This window comes from Plodia interpunctella, chromosome 22, assembly GCF_027563975.2.
Source record: "Plodia interpunctella isolate USDA-ARS_2022_Savannah chromosome 22, ilPloInte3.2, whole genome shotgun sequence".
Taxonomy (NCBI): domain Eukaryota; kingdom Metazoa; phylum Arthropoda; class Insecta; order Lepidoptera; family Pyralidae; genus Plodia; species Plodia interpunctella.
This window is the reverse complement of record NC_071315.1, coordinates 7,015,494-7,039,288: the sequence shown is the minus strand read 5'-3', so window position 1 is coordinate 7,039,288 and position 23,795 is coordinate 7,015,494. Positions and strand designations below refer to the sequence as shown.

Below are 23,795 nucleotides of genomic sequence, written 5' to 3'. Positions count from 1 at the left end.
GAAATTTTATGGAGATTCGACGTACGTTAAAGCACGTCAGTGTCAAACCTAAGGAACACAACGGAGCCCAACGCGCTGCGACGTGACAACGGAGCACGAATAAGTAAACAAAGACTTTCTTTCGAAACTCATCCACAATGTGAGACAAACAATATCTACAGAACGTATTTATCCACGTACCTTGTATACTTTACGTCCCTCGTGGCACGTGACCGCACGGAATCGGCAATAAGTCGCACGTCACAAATTTTCCCGAAGACAATAATTTCAGCTCATGCAGACATAGTCAGAGGTGTGCAGGTCGATTGACCTCGCACAAGCATATTTGCGCATTATTTTGTTTCTCGTCCTGTCTATCAATGAATTTTTTTTATTTTTTATTTTAATTCACCTACGGAATAAAAATTTTACTGCTTTCAGTTCCAATGACATAGCATTATTACGTTAAATATTTATTTATTAATAATACGCCGGACACTACATACTTTAAGCTAAACTGTGTTTTGTCTCTTTTTGCTAATGGTAATATTATAACGTGCGATAGTGACAAAACATGTTTAAGTTTAAAGTATGTTTTAACTTTTTTATGATTACCGGGATTATAGTTCCACTTTTGCGTTTATATAATATTACGTAGGTATGTATTCCATTACAATAATATCAAAAACCTACAAGAAGCATAAGTATAAATATGAATATTCTTGTGATAATACATATAATGTGTTCTAATTTCTAATGATTAGGTCAATTACAAGTTACTGATATATATGATAGAACTACGTTTGGAGGCGTTAACGGAAATAGGATAATACTACTCACAATGAAGGACCCTCAATGAAAATAATTTCCCAAAGGAATATAACTTAAGATTGTTTTTCTTAATTTACAATCTCTTAATGATTTCTTCAATGTACGAACGGCACGAAATTACAGAATAAATTAGATAGGTTTGTGACCTTAAACCCAACTTTAATATTTATTAGTTAATTAAAGGCAAAGGCAATTATGATATTAATACAGTAAGCAGTTACCGCCGCCTGTTATTGCATTACGGTTAGGGAAATTTCATCCCAACAAATTATATTAAGAATCAAATTAAGGAATTATGAGACGCATAATGTTTTATTTTTTTTTTCATACTACGAGACAAATAGGCATTCGGCCCACGTGATGGTAAGTGGTTACCACTAGTGGACAATACTAGGGGTGTCACTTGCGCATTGTCTACTTTTGCCTCAGTACCCTGTAGTCACACGCCTCTCTCACCCTTCAAATCGGAACACAACAATGCAAGCACGGCTGTTTGGCGGCTGGTATGATGAGAGTGAGGTACAAATGACCTTTACGATCAAGTCTAGTTTTGGTCATGATTATTATGACTGTCTACCACCTTCACTAGTGTCAAGTGACCCCATAACCACTAGAAGGCCAAATAGCAAATCAGTGTTCATGCTGTGTTCCTTCACGGGAAGCATGACATGTCAGAATAATATAGCACTGTGATCCAATTTACATAATGTGCACGCGAAAATTTGGTCTAATTGAAATGGGAAAGTAGGTCAAATTTAACAGCATTACAGACTGTCTGACAACGAGAGAGAGAAAAAGAACTATAACGTTTTCACATTGTTTATTCATTTTCAAATTGTCAAGCAATGCTAAACGGGGCAGTTTAATTAATTTTATTTAGTTTATTATTTAACGAATTAGATTATGAGCTAAGGTTGTTTATTATTTTAGAGACACACAATCCTCGTGTTTCGTATGCCATATTGCAGACGACAATGACAAAAGTATGGTATAAAAATATAGTCACAATTGAAGCATGTTTTAAGCCGAAAATATTTGTAATGAAACCCGTCCAGCCTACACCCCCTGCCTCCCCCTTTGGGCATGAAGCGTTGGCTTGGGATTAACATTGAGCGTTTTAAACAAAACCATTCATTTTATCAAATCACCAACCATTTTCTATTCACTTTTAAGTAACTAAGGCATTTTTCATAACATTATATCATGTAAATGTAAATGTTTACTTATTTCCATTTTTTTCCAGAATGTGCCTAATATTTTCTGACAAATTGCTCTCAATATAGTCTAGTGAGATAAAAGGTGTGATCTAGAAACCTAATTCTTGTGAGCTCGTGTACAATATCATTTGTCTGTATTGTGTAGCTCGAGAGAGGTCAGTTTCTAGTTGATGTAGTATTTTCAATAAGAATTGATTGTAGCAGTGCAGTATGTAATAGATTTTTTCCTGAATTCTTTCAAGGACGTATAGATAGATAAACGATATCAATAAATATAATGTATCATTTTTTTCACATTGCCAATGTCCCATTACTACAACATGAATTTTATTCTTGTTAATTCGAATATCAAATTAAAATGGTGAAAGAAATTATCTGTTTAAAATTAAATTAAGGTCAATAATCAGTGCCAGTGTCGCCTCCCTTTAATCAAAATGTAGTTGTATTCCTGCTCAGTCACATGCATCTATTCTCTTAATAATTGAGTTATGTCTACAGTAGTATACCGATATCGGTAATCCACAGTCCGTTTCTATACCTGAATGCAGTTGGCATTGTTTGCTCAATCAAATGGCAGATTATCATGAATGAACACTGCATTCTCCATAATATCGACATCGATAACCGACATTGTCCCGCCGCTCCGGCTGAATGCAGTTAGCTTTGTTCTAGCTCAGTCAAGTGCCAGATTATCTTGATGCATCGAACATTGAATTAGGAGTTTCTGAGGACTGATATAACCTGACTTGGTTATACAGATGCTATCAACATTGAAATATGAATATGAAACTACTAGATATTTATTTATTCACACATACAATACAAATTATATAAAACATATTTTTTTATACAATTATTTATTTACCGTGCATCGGAATGCCCACCTTACTATCCATTAGACCTTCCATCCTGAAAAGGACTGATCATGTAGAAAATTCACGTGGACGAAGCAGTAGGCAAGGCAAACGTGATGTTTTAAAATTGGATTTAATGTATGTAAACAGTTCTACTTCATGTAGGTACCTAAAAAATACTTAAATAGAAAGTCTTTAAAATAACCCGAGCAGCTGTCGCTTATCTCAAATAACATATTTCAAGATTCAAAAACTGCGCCATTTAGCCTTGCAACACGACCCCTATTAGAGATAGTCGTTTTTTTCTACAATTGCCTCCGAGATTGGGTCTTTTATCATGCCATTTATTTAGGGGCCCGTAAATGGATCTCAAACGGCCCGTGATTTGTGGAGGTCCTAATTGAGTACAATGCTTGGAGTTAAGAGCTAGTTTACAGTTTAGTATGTAGCTTAGTTAATAGTTTATACGCTTTAGATTCACATAAATAACTATAATATATAATAAATAATAGGGACAAATCATATACATTTATTTTGCCTCGAAGTAAGTTCGAGACTTGTATTATGAGATTTTATAACTCAACGAAACTATGAATTACTTGAAACAGGTATTAAACGCACACGTACCTCAGACGTTTCGGGCCGTGTTACAACGTTTGATACTTGTTTAATTAATTCATAATGAAACGCGAAAATCTAAAATTAGTGAACGAAACTTTATTTTCTAAAATATGCATATAAACAGAAACATATACATATAGGATCAAGACCTAACCCATTACTAAAAATATTATTTCGCATCTTAAACTTCACCGGGGATCTCCAAAGCAGCCGTCCGACAACCGGCAAGCCTCAGATGTCATCAAAATTATAAATATAAGTCACATTATTTTCTTAACCTCAATCCAGCATAGTGGGACATTTTAAAATTGCAATTTCCATGAAACGGCTCAAACAAAGACTTTGTTTCACCATGTCCATCCACCTCGGGCTAAATATTTAGCGCGGCGCGGCCTAGCCACGGCTAAATTTAGGTCAACCAGGGCAGAAATATTATGGCGTCGTTCATGACAGAAATAACTTACATTTTTTCTTATTCAGTAAAAGTTACTATCAGTGTTGCCCGTGTTGGTTAAAATCTTAATAAATTTTATACTTAAACCTTCCTATTTAACCATTATATCTGTAAAAAATAGCGCATCAAAATCCATTGCGTTTTCTTTATCAAAGGTTACTTGCAATTGGTCGCTACGTCGACCTTTACTAACAGTACGGTGACAGCCATTGCGTAGTTTTAAAGATCTAAGCCTAAGGGACAGACAGCGGGAAGCGACTTTATTTTATATTAAGTAGTGAATATTTATTAGAATGCAAGTAATAAGGGTACGGTATTACGGGTAAGATCGGATCATTAGGTTATTTTGGTGGCCAATATCTAGACATTCGGCTTTTGATTAATTCCGTTCATAGTTTCGGTTTTGGCTCATAATTCAGCCGAAACTTTCAAACCATCGAAACTAGACTTTTTTATATCAATGGATATCGAGAGAGAGAAAAGAAAAAAAGTTTAATATATTATAACTAGCAGAAAGGTTCAGTCAAAAATCACAACGTCATAGTTTCGCATCGTGTTTGGCCCGCAGTTTCCCGTAGGCTAGTTATATATATATAAAAGACGTAAACATGTTTAATGTGTAACGAGGTTTAATGTATAACGATAAACTATAAATAATTTTATATTTATAACAGTTCAATATTTTCGGATTACGACGACTTCGCCCGCCTGAACTTCTCAAAGAAAATGTATTTTTTCCCGGAATGAAAAGTAGCCTATGTACTTTTCCGTGCTCTTAACTATGAGTATAAATGAAATTTCAAGAAGTTAGAGTTAAGCGTTAAGAGGTAACAAACAAACTTACTTACGCAATCATCATCATCATGTCAGCCTCTTTGTCCCACTGTTGAGCATAGGTCTCTCTTCCCGCACGCCACCCTCTGTCCTGTGCCTCTCTCATCCATGCGACATTCGACTGTCGTGTCCCTAGGCCACCATAATGGAGATAATATAAATGCCACAGGAGGACGGCATCCTTGGATCTGGGATCTCGAGATAACGCTTGAGTTAGGTCCAAGTCGCGCATTTGAGAGCCGACGCAACTTTGTATTTTAACAAAAAAAAATATCTTGTATCTTTTTACTAATCTTTAAAATGACAATTTATGTTTAAGTATTTCTTCACGCATTAACTAAAGAACCTTTGCTTAATGTAAACTTGACTTCCATATATATAGAATACCTATATACACAATCTACGGCTCATCTGCTGTACTCTCCTCGTTTTCTTTCTTGAATTGTCTTCCGTATTTCGTAAATGCATTTATGTAGGTACATTTTATTGAACTGTGTATTCAGTTCATTAAAAAGCAAATCAAAATAATATTTCATAACGGTCATATAACATGACAGGACCTATATGAAACCTAGTAACACGGTAGTTAATTACTCCTATAATACATGTATATAAGTTAGACATCCTACAGGAGCCGACCAGACCACCCCTAACCAGGTACGAGCAGGGAGAGCAGCGGGTATGCTCCACAACTCGGCGAGACTCAGTATCAATCGCGCTTCGCACCGCGCGACCGCCTTGCCGGCTCGCCGTATTTTTATACGATCCTTTTTATATAATTTATATAATTATATAATTGTTATACAACCCCGTAGGCTAGAGAATAGTGTCTTATTGTGGATTGTTTGGTTTACCCGTGAGTATTGTGCGCGGTTCGTTGTCAGAGCCAGTATTGACAGTAGGTACACAAACAACTGTTTTGTAAATATTGACTCGTTTATATTTTTCAGATCGGTTTAGATAATTATTTTGTTAATATGAATTGTAAATTATCGTGTTTTTTTGAACGTATTTTTGAATATTTTATGAATTATACTGAAATTAATAATAATTGCAGCACATTTTTTAGGCACAAAAACAAAAAAAAAATTTGCAGTAACTTCTAATAGCCCATATAATTTAATAACGAATTTGCGTGACAATAATATTCGTATCTTTTTTATTTATTCTATATTTTGTTAACAATTTTCTAGAAAAAAATAAATAAATGAATCAACAAGTTGTTGATAGTGTAATAATTATCTTGCGCTCTCAAGAAATCCTTTGTCCATTTCGATGGAACAACTGTTATTATTTTCTCATGGTAGTCTCTCCTAAAGCTGTCAAGGTTATGTGTCCTTTAGTCGCCTCGTACGACATTTTGCTCCTATTCTAGGACATGGAGATTTTTTTATTTTCTCTAATAATTCGTATCATTTTGGCTAAACCCGACAAATCCGCAGCATGCGGCTGAAAATTCAGCTTATTTTGGACCAAAGCCGACATTTGGACTAAAGGTGAAATTTCACCCGAACCTGCTTGAAGGCCAAAGCTGGAACTAACTTCAGTCGGGAACCGAATGTAATTCATCCACGAAGAATAATAATGAAAAGTGTCGACATTGTCACAAATGCTCTCGCCCCCGAGTAACAGGCAATTTGGTCATCTGTTCAGAGCGCAGCTGACCTTTACAAAGTACCTATAGCTTGTTCCCGTTCTTGCTCCACGTCTCATTTCAGGTTTTAGACTTTTTGCAGTTTATGGACTCTTATGTATTATAATTTTTTACTGAATTTATAAATCTTGAATATTCAATTTAATTTCTGATAAGCCTGTACTTTTAGATCGACATGTCACCAAGTTCAGGTGCACAACGGGTGCATAGGCACAAATTATTTATAAGTTTGAACATCTCATGTAGTCAGTATATTCATATTTGATGATAATATATTGCCGGTGTCCATAAAGCGCATGCATCGTCAAAATCAATAATATTTAGTGGGTAAACATAATTTTACATCAAAATACAAGTTGTGGGAACCTCCTGGAAATTAAAGCAATAATTTGCTTGTGCCAGGAGATTCCGCTCTCTCATAGCATATAGAAGCATATATTGTAAAAGTTGACGTTCACACATGCGATTTCCGACTCCGAAGACTCGGCTGATTTACGGGTGGTTGATGAGTCGCCTTTGGCATACTCTGGTGTGTGATAGCCACGTTCATCAAGAGGGCTAAAGTTCTGCTAAATTACTTCTTATTCACAGGCACAAACAGATATTTAATAAAAGCGATTTTTTACTATTTACATAATGTACAGTCAACAAAAACATGTATATATATATATATATCCGAAAGCGGAGCGTCAGCAAACAAGTGAAGGTTATCTAAACACAGAGGGACGGGCAGTTGCGTCGCTAGTCACAGACAAACCCTGAGGCTAAAACTATCTTGAGGCCCGAATTGACTGTCCTGAAAGTCACTAAATTAAAAGACTAGGCTTTCGCCTTTATATTCCTCTACGAGAATTGCATTCTTCACCGATTATTATTTATAAAATATATTACCGTTTAATATATTACCGATATTACCGTTAATATTTATAAAAATCCAGAACTTGTCTTGTAGAGTTTTCAATATACAAATATTACTTTTTTCATTCTACTATTGATGTGAATTTAGTGTAATTATCAATTTACTCTCTTAATGATATCTATTTTTGTTAGTTGTTCAGTTGTTGCCACCCTTATCAAAGCCGACAGCTCTTCGAACTATCACATCCTCGGCTCGCCTCTCGGCCTTTTGCCATCAGTCGGGATCCAAGAAACTATCATCGCGAATCCCAGTTTCTACATTCACCCGATTCGACTTAATATTCTTATCAAATACAGACATAATGTGTGGAAGACGAAAAAGTCATTGATCAGCATAAAGCCTTTGGGCCCCCTAGACTTTAGGGCCCCGGAGCACGAACCCGTCTAGCTCTTCGATAGTTACACCACAGGGACGAGGCTTGTAACTCTTCACGATTTTATCAAATATTCAGCCCGGGGAAGCCTTTATGATAACGAATATTTTGTTTGCTATAAAGATTTTATCTCCATTTATTGAACATACGACGCTCCGCTTGTCTTGCCTTCAAAATCAAAATTCTTAATTCGACTTCCAAAGAAGTGCAAGTGAAGAAGCCAACATTTTCTGGGTTTGCATCTTCTACCAGCCCTTCATTTGATTCGAATATTAATTATCAACGTAAAGCTATTTGCAAACAAAAATAAATATGAAATAGCTTCACTTAATTCATCATTTAAGTTAAAGATAAGATTCTAAACTAAGAATCGAGATATCAAACAATACTTAGCGAAGCAATTAATCAATGCTAGCACGAGGTCGGCGCACTTTTTACGACTCCCTCTATTACCACAGCGATGGTTTTAGGTTATTTTGGACGTCAAACTTTCTCATTATCGCTAACTTTCGTCATTAGTTCTTCCTACTTGTCTGTATTCGCAGAATTTGTACTAATATGACCATAGAAGTGTAAATAAAACAAAAATATTATCTCGATCGAAATCATTCATCAATCCATAAGGAGGGGAGTGTCCTCATGTATTCAATCAACATACATAGTAGGGCATTAATATTTTATTATAGTACATGACGTAATGGACAAGGCAAATAAATACTAATCAACAGAGTTAGCGAGCAAAAAAATATGCTGGCATAACGTTGTAACGGCCATGGCCATGCGAACTCGAGAAGAATAAAAAAAGAAAAGTTGACCTGGACTTACTCACATTGTGGCTGAAGAAGAAACCGAGGCTGAGGATGAAATATTAACGAGCGTTTGTTAGCTTCTGAATCTTAATATCTAAAGCCAACGTTACTGGTCTGTGGAGTGGTTCTGTAAGGCTCTCAGTGAATGCCGGTCAAGAGCGATCCAGTTGTATCGGGGTCAACGGTCGATACTACGATAGTCGTACTCTGTTCATAAATTGCCCGAGATATTCTACGAGAATCCAGAGACGATTTTAGAAAATACTTATTCCAGATGTAGTTACGTCATTTATTGTTTACAGAAACCTCTATAGGGGAGCTAAAAACCGAAAAGAAGTGGATCGGTAGATATTTTGTCAGCGCTGAATGCAGTCAGTCGGCTTGCACCGATAACATTTGCGAATGCACTCAGGGCACAAAGCCTTGCATTGACGGATTGAGGGCAAATGCCGGCGCAGATTATACAGCACAATGGAAAGAGCTTGCCGGAGAAATGGAAATAAAATCTTCTGGGTTTTTGCCTAACGTTTGTTTACCTATACTATTATAATGAGAGGTAAGCGTTCGTGAGTTTGTATGTTTGAAGCGAGTAATCTCCGAAACTACCTACAAAATTATTTCACCATTAGAAACGTACATTATCCAAGATTGCTATATTTTATCTCAAAATTCTCACGGGAGCGAAGCCCCGGGCGTTGGCGGGTGGACGATGAAAACCATGAGTCAGAACTCATGGTTTTCATCGTCCACCACTTGCTTCCGGTGAAGGAAAACATCGTGAGGAAACCTGCACACTGTTTGATTATTATTAACATGTGTGTGAAATGGGGAAGGCAATGGTAAACCACTCCATTACTAATGGCAAGAAAGTTGTTGTTTGTTTCATTTCACGTAATAACCACGACCCTCGGACATGAGGAATACGACTATGAAAAAGAGGGTAAATTTTGTTTACTCTTAAATGGTGTCTAGTAAGTAACTTGTTGCAATTATAACTGTTTTACTCCTTACTTTGTTTGCTATCTATATCTTTGATACTTACACCGCAGGATTGTTTTTTTGTTGAATAAATATTTGTATTACTTATATTAAAAAACTACTCTCAACGTAAAGTGTAATGTAGTGGTAAAAACTATTGGGCAATGTACTAACTTATATTCGTTTATGAGATCATTTGTAATATGTTAAGCCTGTTGGTTTCTCAAATAATAAAAAATCGACACTTCAGTTTCTGGCATCATGTGCATTTCCGCCCTTAGGCAGATCAAACAAGTACACGTGATATATCACGCAGGCAGGATGATACGTACTCTAATGGTAATTTCTCATGTTTGTGTTAACTTAACATTCCATAGGCAGAATATGCTGTACCTTACTCTTTTGCAGTTGTATACAGAGTTCTGTATCACCATGTTCTAAGGAATAAATGATCTATCTATCAGACATACGGACAGATAGAGGAGTCTTGGTAATACAGTTTTACTCTTTGGATACGGTACTCTGAAAATATAACTTCCCACAAACAAAACCGCAAATCTAGCAAACAATATGTTGACTACCGTTCTCCACACTCACGTATTTACTTACGTCCCCTGCCCCATTCTCAAAGAGGGGGGGAGGGTTATGTCGATAAAATTAAACGATGGCAAATACGGATAATCCTCTGATGCCTCATAATGTGCCGTCAGCAATCAGTGATGTTTGTCGTCAATGAATATATCGAAATGTGAATAGTTATATCTGTACTGTATAAATAAATACTAATATATATCGCGGAAATATTTGTATTTTTAGATTTTTTATCGTAACGCGGAAACTCAAAAACGACGTGACCGATTTTGATGAGATTTGTTATTGTTACAGAGACTAGATCTTCAGAAGTAGGTAGTCATTCAGTTACACATTTTTATTGAGAAAATTCGCGGACGCACTGCTAGTAACAAATTATTGTTTGATATAATTAATTTATCACATTTTTATCAAACATGATTTCTCTCTATCATTGGCGTGTTTATACAAATATTTGTCTCAAATTAACAAGTCGCAAGTTATGAAAACTTTAGAAAATTCGGAAAACTCTAATTCTGTCTCAAGGAAAACTGCTCGACATTGTATCTAAGCTGCTTACGTTAAACCGTTCTGTGTAAATCCAAGTATTATGTTAGGTTTGACAAGAGTGGGTTTTTTGTCATCAGAGAGATCTTATTACACACAAAGCGGGAAAAATGTCATGTGCTAGGAATTCTCTCGTTGGAAGCTGATCTCGGATACACCGTCAGGTCACACTTATCGTAGGTGAAATTTAACTTTTAACAACCTACCTAACAATATTTGGGCGGTCAAGACGATATATACCAGCCGTTTGGAGTAAATGCGTTACCTTATATCGTGAGGTAAAAATACAATCACTGAGGAACATTTCCTTGCTATCTGTAGATCCCGCCACTTGTTCATTTTGTTGATCAATGCTAAAAAATGAAGCTTCTAAATCAACACAATCATGAGATCTCAAGGGCATAAAATATAGGATAATTCCCGTTGACCTAGAATGTATGTAAATAAATGTAAATATATTTTTAAGCAAATACAAAATAAGAGAATACTGTAGTAAAAAATGAGGGTTATGTTATTAATACGTGACTGTCAAATGCATCCAAAGATTTGTTTTGATCGCAGATTTATTGTACTAGATAACTTGTGGTGAAAAAGCTCTGATTGTGATAAAAAATTATGCGTTGCCAATATTTTTTTAAAAACGTGTTCCAAAAAATACATACTCGTGTAAAACTTCCAAGTGTAACAATATTACGAAAATTTTATCATCAAATTACAGGTAGTAAATCAGTATCCGTATTCACCTTGGGAGATAACATATTTATCGATATGGAAGCTAGGTGTCGAGTTCGGACGTAAAATCGATAATCGTGTTAGTTTATACCTGACGCGTTGAGCCAAGCTCCGCCAGACACCTTACTAGTCTGCCTCATCATTCATTAATTTTGTTGGTACAGTGATTGGTTTTATTGAAAAAGAAAAGAACTTCTGTACCATGCATTTTGTATACAAAGAGAAGAGAATTTTGTATATAAAAAATAGCTTCTGAAACCACCAAAATTTTAAAAAATGTGTAATAAACAATAGTGTTCCAACTCGATTTAAACTAAAACTGAAAGGTATTTTAAAGGTCTGCTAACACATTCTGTATCGTTGGAACTTCTTTTTATAATATCGAAGGATTTAAAAAAAAAATTGAGCCACGGAGCGCAGCTATACATATAGTACACGTAATGAAATATTTGAAGCCGGAAGCATCGTATCCCACCCGTAGTGTGGATGGTAATCGAGTTATCGATGGTTCGAGTGACTGCGTCGAGCGCGGCTTGATTTTACACGACAAATATAAAGTGGTTTTATTATCATCTGGTGTCCCTGGGATTTTCAGGATAAACGGTTTACGGTTATGGGCGTTTGTTTGAGACTCAAAATACTTTCAAAATTACCTATTTAATAAAAATCACTCCATAACTGCTGACCTTTATAAAAAATTGAATTATTATCCCGGCTAAACCTAGATGCAACCGGTCTCAGATTAGATCACTTAGACCTAACCTTTGACTGACTGTAGTCTGCATTTTGGTCTAACCGGTAATGTAAAATTGTTTGTATTTATAATCGAAATTCGTTCAGTGTTTGTGTCATAGAAACTATCATTATTAAAAGACACAAGAAATAAATATCTTAACTTAAATGTTATGTTTTGGGTTCAAAATATTGTTTTTGTCAGACGAGTAAATATGTGACGTACGAGTACAGAATTCAGTGTCACAATGTTGTCAATGTCGATAAATTGAGTTATCGATGTACGCGAACGAAGCGTTTATGTCGCTGCCTTGATTTATGGTTGGTTATCTTGCTCTGTCGACTACACGTCTTTTGGAAACATTTTTCGGATGATCGGCATTAGGATTTTTTGCAGTTTCCCGCGATTGTTTTAGAGATACTTTTCGAATTAGTACTTGGAGCTATACTTCTTCTTTTTTTTTGAGAAAAAGAATCCTTTAATCACATCCAAAGAGGATTTGATTACAATAAAAACTAGCGAAAGTTTTATTAAGTCGCAGATATAGCTGTGTCTTCCCACGAGTCATTCAGATCTGGATCTAACGAGAATATCGAGTTTAGAAATACGAACTCGCTTTTACGAGTATAGTAAGGTCACATTTCCTTGCGGTTTCTATTTCCTTGGCAGTTACTGTGCAACTGATAATTCGATTCGTCCCAGTAATAATTTTTATAACGTTGCAAACGATGATTGTTTTCAAGAAAACACTTTACACAAGAGTACACTAATTTCTTTAGATTTGACAATTAAATTTATATAAGTATTTAGTCTTATATTATTTTTCTATGAGTAGAACTGGTAAAAATAGCATAGATCTTGATATTCTAGTTATGACTAGGTCGTCATTACTCACGTTCACATTGCGATATCAATACTGGCTCTAGACTCATTTAAAATTAAAACCAAATAATCCTACAATAGATTTGTTAATGTTTTCAAGTGAATCAAGAAATATCATCGGTAACAACGGTCCAAAAACAAATTATTATTTACATCCCTGAACCAAGGAGCCAAGACTGAAAAGGGATCAATGATTGAAACAACGGAGAAGAAGCAGCAACGAATGTTCTGGTCCCTCAACACTACGCTTTATAAGCAATAGAACGTACAAGCAAAGATTTAATTGAAATAGATTAGTTTTAGATGAAGATGTTTTAAATGATCCCTATGAAGTAAATAATATATTATAGAAATTGAAACTACCTAAATATAAACCTGACAATACTAAAATCCCAATCCATATCATTTGGTTTGTAAAATTCGTCAATTGAACACTTTTTTAAATGGTCTCATTATATTTTGATGAATAGACTCAGATGTTCGAAAAACTGTATTGTATTCAATAATTGCCGAGCGAAGTGAAGTGTAAATTCTAAATTACTGGTGCGAACGTTGTGATCAAAGCAATGGGTACATTTTGATTTATATGTAAGACTCAAGACATTCCAAATACGTGATAAAATTATATCAAATTACTTATGACATTCTAATACAATTCCAATCATAGAAAAAATCTAAAAAAAAAAAAAAAAATCCATTTTTGAAGAGAAAAGAAAAAAGTTCTTAGAACATTGTAGAGAAAAATATATTTATTCAATTAAACAAATAGAAATAGTGTAATTGAAACAAAATTAGTGATAAAATTAGTGTTACAAACATATTGCTTTGGGCTGAATCTAGAACTGGTAACGAAGTTAGCGTATTCTTCGAAATTTGATTATCAAAGGAATCAACATAGTGATGAAGAATTGGTCGAAGAACTACGTTAAAAGATGTTAATGATATATCAATATTTACTTTAGATTGAAGTATTCTTAATCAAAAAATCACAATTTAATCAAAGACCTAGTGCAAACGGTAATAAGATTGCAGATGAAAATAACGCATCTTATATTAAACTGTACTTGAGTTAACCGTGATAAGCATCTAAGTTTGGTCTGAAGTGGTTTTAAAATCGGTTCGACAAGTGACTTCAGACCTAGTTTAAACTATAACTAAGTTCAAGATGACAATCTTAAACCTTGAATTCAAGTGTTCTTAATCGTTGATTCTTCAAGTGAATTTGGACTTAATGCTAACAGTAATAAAGTTGATAATTAACATGTGACTATAATAAACTTGAACATGTACATCCTAAACCTTGTATTGAAGTGGTCTTAAAATTTGACTCTCCAAGTGAATTAGGACCTAAATTGTACAGTAATAAAGTTGATAATGAACGTGCCAATGAAAGGGGGCCCAGCCCCGACGGTGGCGGTGGTGCCGGTGCCAGAGAGCGAGATGGACGCGTTGCTGCTCGGGCGGACCGCGGTGAGGACATTTGATCAGTACATGAGAAATGTATGTATGTTTTACACTAACTACTAATGCTTTGCGAAGAGATTGTTCAATAACCTGTTCTCCTGGCGGGAGTAGAAGTATTAGCATGCACATAAATTTTACGAGTACTAGCGACCCGACCCGGCTTCACTCGGGTAAAACCTTAATAAAATCGACTCCTAAATCTTCCTCAGAAGTCACACTATCTATCACGTTTTTAAGTTTAACGTGTTTATACAGACAGACAAGGGGACTTTTTTTTGTAATATGTTTATACTGGTCTGCAGATGTTTTAAATTGCATCGTTCCAAAACAATTATAATTTTCACCGAACATTATTTCAAATCATCTGAAAAGAAAAGACTTTGAATTTTAGTCTGATGAAATACTTCTGAAAGTTAGTCCTATTTAAACATATTATCTAAATATCAAGCCATTTATTATGAATTTCGAGTATTGAAAGCTTTGATCTGAAGATTAACATTCTGTGTACATTATTTTGTTCGATGAAATTAGTGAAATAAAATCCTCAAGTAAAAAGGTGATGAATCTTTCGTAACAGTGAAAGTAGATGTTATGAAGCCATCAAAGTGTCCGTATTTTTACAGAGTTTAAAAATAACATCGTATCGACCGGCCCTTCCTGTAGGAGTTATGGTATTTGAACAATCTCTTCTTTAATCCTCTTGGGGATTATCCCTGTACATTTAGCTGCAGTGTTGTTGTTTGATTTGATTTCTATTACTATGTGTTTTATTTTGATATTGGTGTGTTAGACACCGACAGTTTTTATATCAAAATATTATAGCCATGTCCTTGAGATATATGTCATAAAATAGTAAGACCTTTTAGCAAACTAAAAACTTGATTATTCTCTTTCTACAAATATTCAGCATAAAATTTGACATCCCACCCAGTGGCATTAAACATCCCACCCAGTCATACAAAATGTTACATGTATTCCCTCACACCGCCAGTTCCCCGCACAGGTGTTGATTTTGTGTCTATAATAAAGACCAAGTCACTTGGATTTCAGCAATTCGAATTGTCAACCGAATCGCCTTTTCTTCAAAATCGAGAGCATTGGCCTGAAAATACAACGGTAAAATATTTTGCTCGAACCTATAGGTATTTTGTAACAGAATCTAACATTGTATTTTGGAAATTCCAGCGAGAAAATGATCTTGAAACTCTCCAATTAAGTCGATGCCTGAAACATGGATCCTATTATTTTTAGCAGCAGCTGGAAACCAATTTCACAGCCGTCGAGTTTCCTTCCACCATAGAATATTAAATAGTTTTTTATGTACTGTAATATTGAACCTAGAAGTGCGAACGTATTTGAACTTTATTACGTGTCACCATTACCATTCAATAACATATTGGCACCATCTTCGCGTCTACAAAGTAATGTATTTTCAACCGAAATTCTAAATCATATTATATATAACGTAATATCATAAGAGTAATTGATAAGAAATTGCTTTAAATATAAGCTCCATAAACATAGATAAAAAGTCTTGAATGGAAAGTCTACTATATAAAAATAAGCGCGAGACAGCAGTGCAATTTGACCAGCCTTAGCTAAAATGAGTACCCCTCAGGGGGCCCCGTTGTCTTTACCTAAACTCTAAACTCTATCACAATGAAATGTGAAATGCCTATTCGGTGGAAAGTTTCCTAATGACACAACTTCGGCAGCAGTCGGCGAAGTGGAAATGATTGTGTCGTGTCTGTGTATTGTCATTTATGTGACATTATTAAAGTTACTACAATATTTTATTGTTGTAACTGAATAATATATTATGACTACTATTTCTTTGATAAAAATGAAAAGAATGTCTAGTTCATGTCTAGGAGCCGTTGTGGCACGCTAAGCCGTTGGTTCCAGTTGTACTTGCAGTTCGCATGAATGTACTGCACTGATGATGAATGGGCCCGCGTGATGCGTCATGGTCCATACTCCTTATCCATACACAAGGAAGGCCTGTGCCCCATCAGTGAGGACGTTGAAATGGCTGTTGCTGATACGATATTACACCACGGCGTGTGCCTTCCCATCACATGTAACTTTTTTGAACTGCCTGAACCATTTTTTTTGTGTGTATTCATCATCAAGGTTTCAAATCCATATGATAATAATAATATAAAGTGAACGTGTAATATGATATGATATAACGTGTGAATATGATAATATAAAGTGAACGTGCAGCCTCTCCTACCTACACCTCTTTACACGACAGTGTAAAATGTCTGACGTTATGAGAATAATGCGAATGAAACCGCTGGTAGGAGCTAGTGGGAAGTTATCGTGATGTTTATCGTCCTATGCTGTATGATCATTTCGACTCACGTTCAATTTAGACAACAATGTAACTATGACGTCATTGTATTTTATCCCCGCGTCCAATAAAGCTATTTTTATAACCTATACAGTTATTTTTATAACCTCAGTATTTCAGGTGTTTGCTTTGTGATAAGGAAGTCTAGAATTCGACTCCCTAATTGCGAACCCCGAAGTGCGGCTTGACCTAGGTCGATATACATATGGAGAAATTACTTACACAGATTAAGTTAGGTTCAAGTAGAGCTTGTTGAAGAGAGACTTGTTGTGTGTATTATGGGATTAGAACTTATATACTCAACCATAATTATATTGCATAACTTACATAATATAGCATCCAAGACTCAGGTCAATCTGAAAAATATCATTTTCAATCCCGACCCAACTGGTGATTATCTGGGAGGGTACAGATTCCTCAATTTGAATAGTGTTTAGTGTCGCATGTTATTCTCATCATACTTTATGGTCCAGAATATTGTAACAATTGAAATGGCTCAGTGTTTGACAAATATTACAAGATTTGCCCATTAATTAGCCTTGCTATTATCATTATGAACATGAATAAATACGAACAGAATCGGGCGAAACCTTCCAGTAGGTAGCAATAAAAGAATAGGCAATACGGAATGGGTAAATGAAGAGTTTATACATCGAATCGAGAACGCAATAAATTTGTTCAATCGAACAAAACGTTACAAGCCGGCGTTCCTTCTATAAAGTTAAGAAAGTATGAAAAGATAAGTACTTTGAGCTCTTTCTTGATGGAATAACAAAGAAAATTTAATACTGCTTTAATACCAGTGAAAAATAGAAGTATTTGATCATAATGCTTATACGCTGTTTCTATGAAATTAGTTACAGAAATCCAACTATCCTGCTTTGCCTGCCTGTTTGGTTGATTAGCCACTGTCCCATTTTGTATCGAATTGTATTTGACATAATTGTCAACATCTAACGATGTTATTGACTTACTGAACCAAGCTGTTCCCATTACTATAAAAGTGCGCAGGCGCCTAGCGTGTAACAAAGCAACGAGGTACAACGTCTCTTGGACTCAATTATATTTCGTAGTAAATGCGCTCAATACGCTAGCTGTAGCAGTTTCTACTAAGGAATTTGCTTTTTTAGCACGATGCCTCTATAATTCTTAATTATTACACTTGCAGGGGTCTAGAGCGTTTGCTCTAGCTGCTTACAGACTTCCGGCAAGTTTAATCCGTATGTTTCTATACTCCTCCATATTTTTACTTGAAAGGAGGAAAGACCCCCCTTGGGCACATAAATCTCGGCGTTCGGGTCCCAATAAGAAACACTAGTGAAGGAAACTGTAATTGAAGACAATTTGATTTAGGTTTTATTTCGCTTTAACTGACTTCGTGAAAGCACTCTTGATTTGTTTCCGCAACGACTGATGTCGTGACGAGTAAGGTTTCGTTTTTGTTTTTCTTCTCCATTTTTAAAGTATTTTTAAATGAGCTATTTGTCGTGTACATACGTAACTACATTTTTGTTTGTTTGATAAAATGATTGCATAAGAAAGCGCAAAGACACAAGAAAGAGAAAAAGGGACATGACGACGTGCAACGGCGACATTTTTTGGCAGGCATATGCTATCTTAATCTTAAAGTAAGTTGTTTATTTGTTACCTCTTTACGCTTCATCTACTCAAACAATCGTCTTGAAACCAATACAAAAGTAGATCTTCACAAGCGCTTTTTCATGTCAAAGTTTTAATTACATACCAAACGCTACAAAGTACTAACATTGTAATGACAGTACACATATAAGTGAGGTACGTACCAGACAGTATACTTTGCGTTTTATCGCATCATTTGTAGAACCTTCAGCGGTTATTTTCCGGTGGAGGAAGCTCGTTTCACAACCTGAGATATTGCTTCTTCTAGGAGGAAATTATTCTCAGAGTACACGCGATCTAGGGAAAGGTTTGTCTACGGTTTTTAAGAAGTTTGCTGAAAATGCTCTAAAAATTAGTGCTAATAATTATTATTATATTTAAATAGAATATTATCGTACTCTGATTCGCGTGAAGCAATATTCCTTGGTTCCTACAAGAATGAAGCCATTGCGTTAGCTCATGATCAGGATAAATGTAAAAGAGTCAATTGTCAAGAGCACTGTCCCGGATAGACAGAGGCGCGGGTTCGTTTCCGACATGATTTCAGAATTTTTTCATCTCATTATTATTTTCAAAAATAAGTTTAAAAACATGTGTGATATGTATAACAAATCCATTTAAATGTAAAAGTTTTTGAATATGCACGCAATTAAATTTAGTTCACTGATTGCGTAAACATTGAATAAAACATAACATGTACCTGTTGTGTATGTATACATTGTCGGCGAGCATCGTTACTGAAAACAATATTTATTTGCACGCTCTTCAATGTAGTGCATTCATATAACGCACGGTTGTTAAGCTGCGTGGTGACGGAGCGATACGATATCGACTTGTGCATCGAAATTTAGCATTTTAGCTTAGTATAGATTTAAAGTTATATTACTAGCGACTGCCTTGGGATGTATGTCTTAGTATGAATTTCAAATCAGGTCTAAAAATATTTTTTTATTTATTAGATTCTTCTTGCCCACAAAATTTAGGGCAAATCTAAAACATATAAGGCTGCTTTGCGATTCCATAAAACTCAAAAGTCACATCACATCACTCATACTTGTCTAATAATTTTCACTTCTCCTGGCCTTGACCTTTATCTTTATTTTTCATTCTGTCAGTTACTTGCGATGCATACTTGTGATGTGATGTGATGTGATGTGATGTGATGTGATGTGATGTGATGTGATGTGATGTGATGTGATGTGATGTGATGTGATGTGATGTGATGTGATGTGATGTGATGTGATGTGATGTGATGTGATGTGATGTGATGTGATGTGATGTGATGTGATGTGATGTGATGTGATGTGATGTGATGTGATGTGATGTGATGTGATGTGATGTGATGTGATGTGATGTGATGTGATGTGATGTGATGTGATGTGATGTGATGTGATGTGATGTGATGTGATGTGATGTGATGTGATGTGATGTGATGTGATGTGATGTGATGTGATGTGATAGTAGTGTTGTGAACTGCTTTGTGATGTGATGTGATAGTAGTGTTGTGAACTGCTTTGTGATGTGATGTGATAGTAGTGTTGTGAACTGCTCCCAGTCGACACTTGAGCAGTTTGTAAATACGTGGGTTGGCACCAACAGAAAACTGATATTATAAATTAAACGTATATTCTATAAAGCAGTCAGACATAACTCATTAACGTCGTGTCCATTAGCATTGAGTTACATAGATACAGTATTCGCCATATCCATAATTTTATCTATGGTATTATAATTCTGCCCACATTTTCTATCCTCGTTAAATCTTCGCGATGGGGAAAATGGTGTCTTGAATGTCATATATTTTGTTTGGTATACTTCTTTATTATTGATCCATGTTGTAACTACGAAGTCCAAATTGTTTTGTAATAGAGTGTTATGAATAATTGAAATGCACATGATGAATCTATAAAGATTTCGTTAGTGGTCAGCAAAAGAACCTTAAAAATGAATCGCAAATTGATGAAATATATACTAGCAAACGACCTATGACGCTGATAACGCCCGCAGCATACATCATGTGTCCAACTGGCTTTCTGACAGCTAATCAGGCTTCTAGCCCATATCCGAAATGGCGCATTGATGAAATGGCTTCACGACTTAACAATTTATTGCAAGTAAATACATCCGTGAAAGATTTTTGATTGTTATGTTTCGGTTTGAAGGGTGCGAGAGGCAGTGTAATTACATGGTAATTATTTATTTGTTTTTTTTTTATTTATTAGCCATTTGAGTGCCAGTGTAGGGCAAAGGCCTCTCTCTCTTTCTTCCACGATGCTCGGTCCAGTGGCCATTCTTTGTTGAACTTATTCAGTTCACAACTCCAGCGCATCCGCGAGCGACCCGGCCGCTTTTTGCTGTTCGGAGGAACCCAATCCGTCACTTGCTTGGTCCACTGCTCTGGAGGCATTTTGATAACATGGTCCGTCCAATCGCATTTCAAAATTGCTGCTTTTTCAGCTAAGTTCATTATTTTAGTCTGGGATCGCAATATGCCGTTGCGTATATGATCTGAAAGTTTAACTCCTAAGATATTGCGTTCCATATTTCATTGTAATTACAGGGTACATAGGTGCTATGACAAAATATAAGGTCCCAGAGTCAGCAACGCACGTCAGGCACCGTCTGGTGACCCGCCTGTCTGTTTGGTATTATAAAAGAAATATCGTAAAATAAACGTTCATATCGTATATCTCGATGTGTTGGCTGTACTACGAGTATACATTTGGTCTCAGCAGGCCCCAGCCCAGTCGATTACCAGTAATTGAACTCGTGGAATGGGGTTAATATAGCAATATTGCGGAAAGTGGTCAGTCAATGTATCTATACATTAGCTTTGTCTCCCGTCTTCGTTCGTGCGTAAAAATTTTGTTCAGCAGCTCGGAAAAACAATAATCTAAATCAAAAGTATTTCTTGAATTACCTATGTACAAAGGAAATGGCTATAAATCAATGACAGCGTTAGATAACAGAAGTATTATTTATACATCGGTTTGTTTATTTGAATGGTTGCCAGCGGAGCAGGAACATATTGAGCGGTTAGTGTTATTGGAGCATTGATTAAATTGTTACTATTATTGGATGTAGTTCGGGTTTGGATAACAAACTCGCGATTTGTGGAGAGATCGTAAATTAGACAGTGCTCGGAGAGTAAATATCTCGAGATACACCTCTTCTTCCTTCTTCCCAACTCGAGAATTCAAGTATCATGAGCTTATTGCTGGAAAAATACTATTTTGATTTTATTTTTTAATATTGTGACATGAAATATATATCTAAATGTTTATTTCAGCATATTGTTCAGTTTTTGTGTAATAAATTGTTCACTCAAACCCTAACTTATTACGAAAGCGAAAGTAAGTTAATTGTTTGCTACTTACATATTCGCACGTTATAAGACAATATTTTCGAAATAGTGCATACATGCATTGACGTTGTCAACAGGCACGACCATAGATTATCTACAAACGGCTTTCAAACGTACAAAAAAAAAACAAACAAGAGAAGGAATTCATACGATCGATCAAAATATTTTTACAAAACATATAGTTAACAGTACGAAGAAGGGCGAACGGTTGACAGGTGAAATTTTGTATTTGTTGGGAAAAAGAGAAATGTTTATTTATAGCCGGAACTTAGCGTGGCATCGTAGCCAAGTAACTAGAAACACGTTAGAAAGTGAGCGAGTAATATAATCTGCAAGATATCTCAATGAAACAGCGCCGTCACACACGTCGCGGTGTTTGCCGTCCGTCGGCGTGTCTAATGGATCGCCGTCATATAGCGGCGGAAAAACTCACTTACGAGATCACGTTAATGCCAACAAGCTTGCTGGGAATGCCATTATATTACTAATATTTGGATTTTGCTGGCGAAACGGGATGAAAGATAATAACTTTGGTATTTAAACTATATTCACAAAGAAGTTTCTCAGTAACGCGTCATTTTTTAATAACATCTTTTCGCAGGATCGCGTCACGGTATCAAATTACAACAATAAAACGATATAAAACTTATATCAAAAACTTGCGACTACAGTATCTGGATGTGAAAAATATAACTTACTAGCCGCGGCGTCGCACGCGTTAATTTCAGTTCTTAAAACGTATCGAAGTAAAATTTCAGTTATTCTTTTGAGTATGTAAAAAGACAAATGTAATATTATTGCGATGTCGACACAGACGTCGATTGTGTGTGTAATATAAGTACTTATATTCAACATTAACAATGAATTATAAAAATACTGTAAAACTTCAATTATGGAGAAACTCATGTCTTTGTTACCCAAATCTATTCACATCACAGAAATGTGATTAGCGCTCAACATTTCATATCCCGACATCACCAAAATTAATAAGCCAACGTCGAGATAAGCCTCGGCGAAATCTCAAAGGCTTGACGATCAAATATATCTCGAAAAGAGCATTCGGGACGAATTGGATTACGGCGAGCTCCCGGGCGAATTGAACTCGATTCAAAAATCGATTATTTCTCGATTTTGCATTCGAATGGGAATTAATTTTTCTCCCATTTTCGCTTGTCATTGATTTGTATTATTCGAGTTGATAAAGCCGCGTTGTGGTTAAAACTTTCTGGTCTAAAGAGAAATTCTTACTCCTTTCACAGGTTGTATTCAAATCAAGAGGTCAGCCTCTTCTTTCTTATGAAAGAACATCGTGAAGAAACCTGCACACTAGTTTATATCTCATCAGCTTCGTTGTGAAGTCGATAAGGCTATGACAATATATTTTTTATCTATGGGAAGTCATTGTATGTATTTCACACAATGGCCACGACACGAGAAATACTACTGTAAGAATTTGTTTTAATTATGGTATTAATACTTCAAAAGAAATACAAAAGTAAATATTTTCCATCGAACAATCATAACCTAGTACTAAACATACTAAATCAAATGATTCGAAACACAATCGTAAACAATAACAATTATCGCGTACTCGGAATTGATCGACCGAGTAATCGATTCTAAATACGATCGACTTCCTCCGACTATAAAGTTTCGATGTTAATGTAATTGATTGTATTCGTGAAACGGTAGCTTGTTATAGGACATGCTCCCGAAGGAATTTCTTCGCAAACTCTTCTAGTTGGAGAGGTTCGCTTGGCGACGAGTCCATCTCTGTCCACTCTCTTATGTTTCTCAGTCATGACTTTTACGTACCACCAGCACGTCTATTGAAAAAAAACTTAGAAAATAAAAGAAAAAAACAAATTCGAGGTCTTCTGTGAAGTTGTCTCGAAGCGAGGCAGCATGTAGCGGTCGCGCGCCCGCCGCCCGGGGCTACGGAGACACATTTAATTTGAGACTATTG

The 23,795-nt window shown here is 35.7% G+C and overlaps 1 protein-coding gene across 1 annotated transcript in view; it reads left to right on the top strand.

Moving 5' to 3' along the window:
* Positions 1-5,512: 5,512 nt before the first annotated feature.
* Positions 5,513-23,795, top strand: part of LOC128679593 (uncharacterized protein) — a 243,131-nt gene continuing 224,848 nt past the window's right edge. Inside the window, exons 1-2 of the mRNA XM_053761945.1 lie at positions 5,513-5,646; positions 13,108-14,507. Of these exons, the coding sequence (XP_053617920.1) occupies positions 14,382-14,507 (126 nt within the window). The 5' untranslated portion in view covers positions 5,513-5,646; positions 13,108-14,381. The remainder of the gene's footprint in view (positions 5,647-13,107; positions 14,508-23,795) is intronic.